The sequence below is a fragment of the Triturus cristatus genome, chromosome 9 (assembly GCF_964204655.1).
Source record: "Triturus cristatus chromosome 9, aTriCri1.1, whole genome shotgun sequence".
Classification (NCBI taxonomy): domain Eukaryota; kingdom Metazoa; phylum Chordata; class Amphibia; order Caudata; family Salamandridae; genus Triturus; species Triturus cristatus.
Window position 1 is genome coordinate 259,341,966 of NC_140592.1, and position 12,733 is coordinate 259,354,698.

The following is a 12,733-nucleotide window of genomic DNA, read 5'->3' on the forward strand; positions in this document are numbered from 1 at the left end:
ATGCCTCCCACAGTTGGCTGTGACATGACAAAGCTTTTCTGATCCAAACAGAATTACTGTAGACCTTGAAACACAATGACTAAACATTGAAAGTGAACCTGTATGTCCAGTTGATATCACAGTAACAAAGGACCAGTCACATGTCAATTCAGCGGTAACAATATGCACCTGGCACACCAATAATCACTTGCATGCATACCTCCCCCACACGAAATTCATCAACTTATTTACCCAGATGAGTCACAATAAGTCACTTTCTATGTCAGCAGACAATTGAAGCTCTCACTGAGAGATCCCAGTTTAGTGGCCCTTGGTCTCCTCAAGCAGATTGTTTTACCTTGGGTCCTTACATGTGCAACTTTCCTCTCCACATATGGTGAATGGAAAAGCCATCACATGTACCTCACCTTCATCCACCACTGACCATACACATGGCTGCCATTTTATCAGTTTTGCTAGAACTGGAATCATCTTGAGATGAAAAGGAGGAATAGACAATACACACCCTCCTAGAGCAAAACATGAAAATCGCAAGGTGTGGTGAATCTATTTATAGGGTAGAAATTTGTGGGCCACAACACGATTTGGACGAGGTGGTCTTACCCACGTCATGTGGCATGCTTCATCATTAGCCACCTCATCCCACCATGGGAAGAAGGTGGGCTTAAAGTATACCATAGAGGTATCCTTGATTTATTTTTGTGGTACCTTAGGTATGATTAAAAATAAACAGATCATTGAATGTCTCAGAGTACTATGACCCCACCATCCTTAAAATATGCCAACATGTTTCTGCCTGCCCAAAGGGCCAAGAATTTGATTAAGGACATGCCTCAGGCTGTCAAAGGAGCCATATCTTCAGTTCTATTCGTATAGTTGTCTCTTAGGCACGACAGGAAATTCCTACCTTTCCTTGTTACAGCTTTGTGACCTAGTGTACAAAAGACATGATTACGAAATTGCACAACCATCCTACACGTGTGTGTGGCAGTGCTCCAAATGTCTTGATGCACAGCACATGTGACGTGTAGGGTGGAACTGCAAAAATGCACACAAACTTGACATGCATTTCAGAGTGAGAATTTGTGAGAATTCTCAAGCATGCTGATGTGTCTGTTCTTACCCTAATTAGGGTTGTGCATTATTCCATGGCCTGGTTGGGGTGGGCTTCTCACACACTTTATATATGAAGTATTGAAAGTTACTCATTTATAAGAAAATGAATTGGAAAATACATTCTCCAATGCTCACGATGGAAGACCAGATGGTTCATGCTTCAATACCCTGGATTTTGAAAAAGATATAGTTACATTCTTTGTATAAGAAGTATTGTCAATTTTTAAGTTAGAGAGAGGTTTAGTAAAATGTTGAATGCAACTTTTTTCAATTTCTTTGTAGTGGTGGAAATATAAGGTTCATTAGCAGATGTAGCTAAAGTATCACACAAAGCTAGGCAAGTTGTTGGAATCCCTCGTGGTTTTGAAGATGTGATTTATTGTAGAGGTAGATATATTCCTGACACATATTGTGGAGGAGTCTAGGCACACCCCCCCCAAAATAATAAGAAAGCAAGTACTTAGTCCGTGAAGGTAGAGCGGCTGCTAGAGTACCTATTACGTCCCTCATACCAGCCGATCTCGCTTGTGACAGAGAGATGGTATTGCCAGAAGGGCCAGACAGGCCATACCAGGCATCAGGTGTTTCCGCAGGAGACTGGAAGGGTGGGTGCCGGTTTTGAAGCGGTGGGGCTGGTTTTATTGCTGGGGGGCGGTTTTGCAGCAAGGCTGCAATATCAGTCCCAAGTAACAAAAACAGCAAGCAAGCATTTCCAGCCTCCTGAGGACAAGCAGTACTTCCCCAGGGGCTTTTCCCAGAAAATTGCCATGGTTGCTTTGGGTTCCCAGTCCTGCCCTGATTGTCAGCTTTTTCAGGCTGGCATGCGACATATTGAAGTATGTTGTATCACGTCATGACTCAATGTGATGTGTAGTTCTACATTGGTGGGTCGTTTGCAGGGCAGCTGGGACATGTAGTTCCTTCTTTGCCATGATTACGTGTTAGTATGATATGGATCATACTGTCAAAAATAGTCACAAATCTTGTTGAGATCCACAAGGGGCCCCTAAACCTAGAGACCAGAATTGTAGAGTAGAAATCTTCTACCCTTGAATAAATATATTCACGGCACCTTGCTTTTTTTCACCATGGCAGGTGAATGTAATGTAACACTGTTTTCAGTGCTGAGGCTGTCGAGGTCACATCCTCCTTATGGCCTGCAACAAAATCCTTGTTGCTTGAAAAAAGACAATAAACTGTGGCACTCAAGCCCCAGCACATTGTTCACCATTCCTAATTCATTTATGAACCACCCAGATGTCAGCTCCATTGAGAACTAAGGTTGAAAAGGGCTTATCCCCAATCATGAAGCCATGTGAGTTGATCACCCGTGTAGAAACAGTGGTACAATATTATTGTGGCTATGGGGATTTGATGCCCCAATTAGACACCAGAGATTTTTTTAAGGAGCTCATCTGGCAAAAGACATGCTCTCTTGGTTTTCAAATACCTATTAGGTGTATGCTCCACTATGGAGCAAACACAGAAGAGGGCAAGTCTGGTATTATGCCCCAGGGAAGCCAGCTTCGACTACTTAAAAGGGTTTTTTCATATGAAGGGAAAAACATCAATGTAGACATAATTTGAGGGCTTTCCTTGCCTAAGACAGGGTTTGAAGTAACTTCCTTAATTTCACCCATTGTCATGCGTTACCTCACCTGAGGTGTGTAAATGGGTGATACATCCTCAGTGGAACTGGTAACCTCATATGTACCAGAGGTGGTTGAAACACCCAAATACGGTATGGCATATTATGTTCAAACTTCTTCTGGATGATGCCCAATACTGATGAGAGAACCTCTCCATTCAAATTATATAAGTAGAATGAACAGGCAACCTGTTAGGCTCTTAAATACCACAAATAACCTGCAACTCTAACCTAGTTTATGGATTCAGGCACTAACAATTATAGTCACAAGTAGTAACACTATGCAGTTCTCATTGCTCTAGGGTTCCTGAAAACCTAAGATCTATGACCGGAGATCAAGTGAAAAGAGTTCTGTTAAAAGCTTCAGAGCTGTCATTACGGGGCAAGAATACCAGTGACGCCATATTCAGCCACTGAATACCACCCAAACTATTTTCTTTGAATGTACTGATCACACTAATTCATGCAGCAAAGCAGTTAAACTGCTGTGGTAGGAAACAAAACTTAGAGAAAGGTGTTATTTTTTTTTATTTGCACAACAATTTTCTCAACTTCTTATTTTCTGACCTTTATGCATTAAATACATAAGAAACAGTGTTACAATTTAGATGATTTGCAGAGACAAACCCACGACAACTACTGAAGCATACTTTTTAATGTGTGGAAATAAATGTTTCCTCATTGAGACACATAATTATTTTAGTTTAATGTCTCGTTTATTCTCAAATTCCTAAGACTATGAAGGTACTGTATACTTTTTGCCTGTCACATTATCAATGACATTCATATATGCAAGCCTTACTATTTGATCTTAAATGAAAGACCATTAAGGTTCCATTGCCATTAAACGACCAGCATGATGGAATGATTTCCAATACAATTACAGTTGTGACACAGGGTCTCAACAAACACTAGCCTTTTGGATGTAGCATTGCAATCTATAAACTATGTATCATGCAAAAAATTATATTGCACAGATTATACATTCAAATTACAATAATTTCCTGATTTCAAATTAGAAAATATATACCTTATGCAAACTGAATAATAAATCATACAACATTTTTAAAACATGAATATCATTTGTTGTGCGCGCAACTATTTATAATGCGGTAACACTATTATAATATTTATCTCTGCTGCAAATATCAATAAAAAGTGAAAATACAATTAATATATGATCACTTAGTAATGTGAGATCCTTTCCATCTTTCAGAATTATAAAGCTATCTTCTTTGTCCTACCTGAGGGTCAGACAGCCGCGAGAGGTCTGGATACAGGTAGAATTTGATTCCATCTGAAGCTCCAGGTAACGTTACTCCACGAACCAATAGTACCAGCAGCATTACATATGGAAATGTTGCAGTCACATATACAACCTGTCAATGGGAGGAGATGAAAAGGATCAGTCAGAATACTTTAACAAGTTGAAGCATCTCTAGTTAATCTTTTCCCTCTTGAGGCATTTGTTAATCTCACTGACGGTACTTTAATCAAACAAGCATTGGCAAAGCCAATAGGTCTGGTGTTGGCTGCCTGTCTTTTTTCAATGTGAATGCTTGTTTTGTTTAGTCACTTTATCCGTAAAAAAATATTGTTGAATGAGCAATTGTGTTATCAGGGTTATAAAAAAATTCACATTTTGGATAAAAGTAAAAATGTTCTTTTGGTCTCAAAAGCAAGCATTGCTTTAGGAGTTCCTGGAACTGATTGGAACTAGTTTGTGTGCGGATGTACTCCTTGTGGAAGAACAGAATGTAATCGCTCACAGTGAGGTTAGCCAATGGCTAAAGTGGGCTGACCCCAACAGCAGGCCAATGAAGAGAGCTCCCCAGGATACATACATGCATAGATATATATATATATATATGGTGAACACCCATCACAACGAAGTGATCAGTTCGCGAGAACATTACAACGCATTTAGAAGATCGCATTAACGTTTACATCGTAAGGCACAGCAACGCGTACACGGTTACATCGTAAGGCATAGCAACGTAAGCCACAACAACGCAACATTACGATGTCAACGTTAATGTGATGTATTAATACCGCTCATGCGTTAATGTCATCATTCCTTTGCATTCCTTTGTTAATGCGATGTTCTGGATGCGTGACTGAAAGTCAATCTCTTCTTTGTAATGTATTAATTAATACCATGCTGACTGAAAAAACTACAAATAAAGTAAATTGCACGTTGTATTCATACCACGCAATGTCATCATTGTTCTGGATGCGCGTTTAGTGTACAAATAAAAGGCAACATGACGATGTAACTGAAAGTCAACCGCTCATGCATTAATGCGATGTAACATAAGTCTCGTTAATGTGATGTGACTGAAATTCTTAATGCGTTCTGTTTGCATTGAAGGACTGAATTGTTTGCATTGTATTAATACCGTCACGCGCGTTTCCTGAATTGTTTGTAATGCATTCATTAATACCGCGCTGACTGCAAACGCTCAATAAAACTACAAATAACGTAAATCGCACGTTGTATTCATACCGCGCAATGTCATCATTGCTTGCTATTCAGCACGTCACCAAATCAAGTTGGATTAATACCGCGCAATGTCATCATTGCTAGCTATTCGGCACACGTGCACATTAAAAATTAATTAACACTGTCATTATTGTAAGCTGTATAATTATTAATAAAGCTGCTTCGTGATGTCCATGATGTCCATCAATGGGTGCATGGATGATGGCTGGATGGATGAATGATGGAGGGCAGGGATGAATGATGGGTGGATGGATGAATGATGGATGAATGATGGAGGGCGGGGATGAATGAGGGGTGGATGGATGGCTGGATGGATGAATGATGGAAGGCGGGGATGAATGATGGGTGGATGGATGGGTGAGAGGGTGGATGGATGAAGGGTGCATGGTTGGACGCAAATTAAAAACGGGTACGTTTGGTCATGAACAGAAAGCAATTAGTTCTGCAACTGTTCAAAAATGATAAATGTGATGATAAAGATAAAAAACGAGTCACGCAGGCGGTTAACACCTTACGTGACACATTTATCAGGAAACCAGAGATGGAATTCTTTGTAAATCCCCAGTCTTATTTCGCACAACAATAGTGGTTTATTGGCATTCTGGTGCCGAATTACTACGATGTTACCCTGGTTTTATACTATTCACTTGCAGAGATGCGGGAGTCTGTAGACCAGGTCCGAACTAACCTCTTGGGGGGGGGGGGGATGGGGAAGTAATATTACAAGATGTATTCTTTACCAGCTATGAAAGCGAGGGGGGGTAGGGAAAAGTGTGTCTCTGTGTGCGTGCACGCATGCACATTTGCAACTAGTAAAATAGACCGGGCAGGTCATATTTACATCGAAAGACTTCCGATAACTACATTCACACCACAGCTGTGCTAACCTGGTCAATAAATATCAGAGTGTGAATTAGATGCGGTGCGCACGTTTGCACACTGCATGTAAATACATGTGTAATCACTTTTTCACTGCATTGCAATCGTGTGCAGGTTTTGCCTCCTCTAAGAAGCACAGGCATGTTTTTGTATTGTAAACTTCATAGCAAATGCTATTTCTAGCTGAAGCCACACTGCTCTACTGTCTGTTAAAACAGTTGCACTTCCGCATGCAAATCATAATTTGAAATACAACTTGTAAAAAGAGCAGGACAGAAGCATAAGACAGCAAACGGATCCGCGATTGTTTACTTTCAGCAGAGGAGAGGCTGAGAACATTAGTGATAGCGACAACCTGTCACTTGGTAGACAGCGTCACATTAAAACAATCTCTGCTGTTCTGTACTATCTGTACACTGCACTGCGCAGGAGCAAACCAGACACTGCACTGCCAGCTGTAATAAAATTATTTAAAAATACCTCTGTCGTTCCATTACGTACATGAACTCGGTTTGAAAAGAAAAACTAGCCATGTTTAAAGAATCAGGTCATAAATCATGTACAGTGCCAGTTTGAGTTCCCATAGAAAATACTGTGCCTCAAAAATGTAATTGCCAGCAAAAGAAACGTAAAAATTGGGAAAAATAAAAAGAGAACAATTAGCGACGGGGGGGGGGGAGGGGGGACACAAAAAACACGTTGTCAGGACGTGCGATTTCGTGGTCTGCGAAGTTATGTACTGCCCAATAGCAATCAACGCACTGACGTTGCAACAACGTTCGATGTTAAAGGTGATGATGTTATGGACTTTGCGATGTAAAATACGCGTGGTAAACGCACGCGATGGAATGGTGCGCGATGTATTGACATACATCCATATATATGTATGTATATATATGTTGTCACTCACCAATACAGTCACTGATATATCCACTCCTACACCCATACAGCCACTCGCACACCCTCAGTCACCCATAGAGCTAATGCCAGGAACTCAGTGATTAGTGCCTGCACTTTGAATAATCAAAATCGGAGATGTGATAATCTCAGAAAGGCAGCCAAGTATCCTCATTTGGAAAGATTTCATCTCGATTCTAGAAAGACCCTAAAACATTGTCTATTAATTCTGAAGAATTCTGCAGCGAAGAATTCAGGAAAAGATGCGCATGTTCAGAATAAGGGTCAGCAGTCTAGTGTGTTTGTCGCGTAAAGGACAGAGAACACAATGCACATGCTCCGACTGGAAAACGGTGCACTTCAACTGAGGTTTGTGATGAGTCGATAGCGTCTCACCTCAGCGCAAGATTTTGTGAGAAGAATTGGACGAATTGTACAAGGAAAAAGTAGCGTCCTGATTCCGCACTTGTGTAGCGCTTTTGGATAGTGTTTCCGATATTTTTTTAAAGTGTTTCATAAGACTTTTGAGTGACACTTTCTTTTGTAAATCATTTACCGATATATAATGCTCTTCAAGCTCCATTAAACTAAAGTTATCAAATATAATCTTGAGCTCGAGCAAAAGTCTGTAAAATTAATTTCCTGAAAGAAAAAGTCAAACAGTATAGAATTTTAGCCCTCGCTATTTAGAATATCAGTCACATTTTCTGAGAGAAGATTCAGGTAGTGTCTCAGCAGTTTGTCTTGAACGTGATTCCTGCTTCTACAGGGTAAGAGAATACTAATTATCATTTGTGATGAGCAGAGGATTTCTTAAAAAAAGAATATAGACTTTGAAAAGTGATCTCTTCGAAAATGTGAAAAAGACTAATACAATATTTTTGAACTAATAATTCAACCATATCTTTCTACGCAAAAATTACAGTTTAATTATCTTCATATAAGAGAGAAACAATTGCCTTTTAGTCTTTTGGTAAATTGAGTATTAAGTGATGTATATACATATATATATTAAAATGTATTAGGTTATAACTTGAATTTGAAAAGTAGATTGAGGAATGAATGTATATTATTTCCCCTATGCAGGTACAGTGATCAAGCCAAAAGCAGAGTAGACAGAGGTATAGAAGATTCCAGAAAACCTTCGCAGCAAGGCAGTCTCTTTTTCTATCCACTCCCCCTTCCCCTCTGCAGTTGCTCTTACCAAGAGATTTGCTGTTGTTGGGAGCAATTGTGGAGGGGCACTGGGACCATCTCTGACTCCTGTGGAATCAGATAAGGTGCTCTTGACAGATTGAAGTGCCACTGAAATTATTTCCACCTGAGCCGTGATGGCAGAGGGGTTGGATTTAAAGGCCTTGGCTGGAGTTTTAGAAAGTTTATAAATTCAATCAACCCAGACAGCAAAAGAGAATAAAGGGTGGAGAGAGGAAATTAAAAGGTCCCAACAAGAAACTCATTTAATTAAGTGTAGAATAGAGGAAATTGTGGAAGGAACTTCTCCTTTATCAAATAGTGTAGATGCGGGTAAAAATTCAGCATCTAAGGTAGCAACTCAAGTAATACATTTTGTTTCCCCTAAAGTTTCTTTGGCTAATCCAGAAAGATATAGTGGGGATCCACCTACAGCGCAAGTGTTCTTAACACAATGCTCCTTACAATTTTTATGTAGATCTGTGGTGTTCATTGAAGATCAGTTTCGAAGTAGCATTCATGCTGTCTTATTTAAGTGGTGATGCTGGTGCATGGTCTATGACCTTGATTTCTCGTAATGACCTGGTCTTATATGATTTTGAATGATTCCAAAAAGAATTTTTGAGAAATTGTGATCTCATTGCTTGTATTACTCAGTTTAATAAGCTAATTGTGGAAACAGAGTGGCCTGAGAGTAAACGTTCTGCAAGTTTTTATTGGGACACGAAGATGAGCTCAAAGACGCCTTGGTCCGAATTCCAAAAAGACCACAAGAAATTTCAGAGCTAATTGATTTGGTGTTACAAATAGAGCATTGTCTTTTTGAAAGAAAATCCGAGAGGAGAAGAGAATTTAGTCCATTTGTTCCTCGGTTGGATAGAATAAAGAAAGAAAATAACAAGTCAGAGTCACAACTTGGTGAAGAACCCATGCCGATAGGTTCCATAAGAGGACCTCTTTCTAAAGAAGAACGAGAAAAGAGAAGGTCAATGAATTTGTGCATGTACTGTGGTATTTTCGGGCAGTTTGTGAATGATTGCCCAAAAAGTCCTAAAACAAATTTGGGGTTAAAAGACAGATCCCATAAGTAGGAGGAGTTGCCCTGGTTGGAAAAAAAGAGTCAATTCCAGAAATCCAGCAAGTTGCTAACACGCTACAGTCTGCTGCTCCGCATTTAATTGTGTCCCTAATGGCAAGATTTGGATCGATGGAAGTTAAGGTGTCTGTCATGATTGACTCTGGAGCTACTGGCAATTTTTGCGACCTCAAATATGCCGAAGAAATAAGAATTCGTGCCATCAAGAAGAAACATTTTGAAGTGGTGAGAGTAGTAGACGGATTGAATCTAGCGTCTGGTCCCATTACCCAGGAGACTGAAACCATAGAGTTGTTGGGATTGCAGGATCATCAAGAGTTTTTAAGATTCAATCTAATTGATGCTGCTCAATTTCAGCTAATTCTTGGTTTGCCTTGGTTGACGAAACATAATTCGAAGATTGATTGGGAAAGACGCACTGTAGAGATGTCTTCTGATTATTGTAAGAAGAATTGTTTTCATGGCAAGAGAACTGGATCAGAAGGTTCACCAGCCTCTGAACTAGCCCACCTCACTAATACGATCTGTGTCATGGAGTTGAAAAAAATTCCAAAAGGGTACCTAGACTTGGCCAGTGTCTTTGACTAGAAAAATGCAGAGAAACTTCCACCTCATCGAGAGTACTACTGCAAGATTGAATTAGAGCCTGGAGCAATCCTTCCTTGCAGTCGCATCTATGCACTTACAGAGGCAGAAAATCAGTACCTCAAGACGTATTTGGATAATTATTAGAAGAATGAATTTATTCGTCCTTCCCAATCCCCGGTTTCATCTCTGCTGTTTTTTATTTCAAAGAAGATGGGAGTCTCCGCACCTGCATAGACTACAGAGCCTTGAATCAGGTTACTGTAAAAAATCGATATCCTTTGCCTCTAATTTCGCAATTGTTGGATCAAGTGAAAGGAGCGAAGATTTACACTAAGCTGGACTTGAGGGAAGCATATCACTTAGTAAGAGTTTCTGAAAGTAATGAGTGGAAGACTGCCTTCCGAACCAAATATGGCCTCTTTGAATACCAAGTTATGCCATATAGTTTGTGTAACGCTCCAGCAGCCTCTCAGTACCTAGTGAACGATGTCCTGCAAGAAATTATGGATCGAGTGGCAGTTGTATACATAGATGACATCGTAATCTTTTCTGAGAACATGGAGATCTTGTGAAACACATCAGAGTGATCTTGTAAAGGTTGCTCGAAAATCATCTCTATGTGTAATTAGGAAAGTGCTCATTTCACACTGAGCAAGTGGAATTTTTAGGGTTTGTTTTGTCTGCAGAAGGAGTGGCAATGGATATGTCCAAAGGGGAAGTCATAAAAGATTGGTCCACTCCAAAGAATGAGAAGAAGTCCAGAGTTTTATTGGATTCACCAATTTTTACTGACGCTTTATACCCAATTTTTCCAGCCAAGGTCAGCCCCATTACTCAGTTACTGAAGAAAGGAGTAAAATATTTAGGGACAGAAGAGGCGGAACAAGCCTTTTGTTTTCTGAAGGAAACCTTTACCACTGCTCCTGTTTTGATGCATCCAAATCCTGCGTAGGGTTCTTATGTTGAGACCGATGTTTCACATTTAGCAACAGGAGGAGTGCTTTCCCAAAGAAACAAATTAACCGGTCAATTGCGTCCAGTGGCTTTTCAATCTCGAAAGTTGTCTGCACCAGAGGTGAATTATTCCATTGCTGATAAGGAGCTGTTGGCATTGAAACATGTGTTTCAAGATTGGAGGCATTATCTGCTTGGAGCAAAACATGTAGTGACTGTATTTATGGATCATCGCAACCTTCCATTTTTGAAGTCAGCCAAGACAATTACTCCTCGACAACTACGGTGGTCATTATACTTCTCAGATTTTAACTTTGTGATAACATACAAGCCAGGTGTAAAGAATGGTAAAGCAGTTGCTCTGTCACAAATAAACTTGTCTATGAATGCGAAGATTTATCAAGAAGAACCAATCATTCCCGCAGATAAGATAGTTTGTGCCACTCAGTTTGCTGACTATACCAAAGAAATACAAGAAGTCTATTAATCTAAGAATATAGAGATTTGGGCAAATGAAGATTCTAGAAGAAAGATAAAGAATGGCCTTCCGTACTTTGAGAATGCTCTATATTTACCCAAAAAGGATCTTCAGAAGAAGGTGTAAGGGGGCTGTCATGATGATCCAATGGCTGGCCATAAGGGCATTTAAAAAGACCATAGATTTTTTATTAGGCAGTATTTTTTGTGGCCTTTTTGGTGCCCTGACATGGCGACTCACATAAGACAGTATGCAGCAACCTGCACACTATGCATTAAAGGTTAACCCAGTAGACAAGCACCTCAGGGATTATTGAAACCATTACCAAATGCACCTCATCCATCAAAAACATGATAGACTAGACACCATTACCTACAAAATACCCACTGACAGCCACTGCCCATTACTCTACCAAAGTTTCCACCCTAAGGCTCTCAGAGAGAACCTACCATATGGCCAGTTTTTGCGCATACGAAGAAACTGTAGCCATGTGGATGATTACAAAAGACAGGCGACAGAACTGAGTACACACCTAGCTAAGAGACAATACCCATTATGCACAGTCCAAAGTGCCCAGAAAAGAGCCCGCAACACACACAGGTCGGCCCTACTCTAAACACATGACAAACCTAAGTCTGACCTCATCACATGTGTTACAACGTATACATCAGAATCTAACATGTTAAAAAAGGTAATCAACAAACATTGGAAAATACTTCAGATAGGAGAACTGTTGTTGAGCAAGCTAAGGTTTGGTTTCAAACGTACCTCAAACATCAAAGATCTATTGATCAATACTAGAACAAAAAGGAATACACCATCAGCTCTTAACAGAATTTGGAATCTTCCACCGGTCACGGGCCACTATCCCTGTGGACAATGTATCATCTGTCCCCTCACTCGACCAACTAAGACCATTCCACTGACAACTGGACATGGAAGCAAAACAGGCACACTAACTGCAACACACGCAACTGCGTCTATCTAATAAACTGCCCCTGTCACCTGCAGTACATAGCGATGACTACCCACCCAGTATAACAAGAATCACAGAACATAGAAGCAACATCAGATGTAGAAAGGCCAACACTAAGATGTGTGCACACTATGTTGAAGAGAACCATACCCCAAACGACCTACAATGGACCATCCTGGAATCCTTCCCCAACATCACAAAAGAAGCATTGTTCAGGAAGGAACAATGTTGGGTGTTTAAACTCAAAGTGCACATCAAGGGTCTCAACGACGATATCCCGTGGGTGGAACTGAATCCCTGGAGATTATTACACCCACCATCCATATATTCTTCTAGTACCCCGGGTTATCCATCCACTATGTGACCAACCCCAACTAGTCCAACTTAAATTTATTGGTGCCAAC

The 12,733-nt window shown here is 40.2% G+C and overlaps 1 protein-coding gene across 1 annotated transcript in view; it reads right to left on the reverse strand.

Annotated features, from left to right (window-relative positions):
• LOC146797709 (sodium- and chloride-dependent GABA transporter 3) overlaps nt 1–12,733 on the reverse strand; it is a 929,762-nt gene that overhangs the window by 387,448 nt on the left and 529,581 nt on the right. Inside the window, exon 7 of the mRNA XM_085624875.1 lies at nt 4,009–4,143. Coding sequence (XP_085481001.1) covers nt 4,009–4,143 — 135 coding nt within the window. The remainder of the gene's footprint in view (nt 1–4,008; nt 4,144–12,733) is intronic.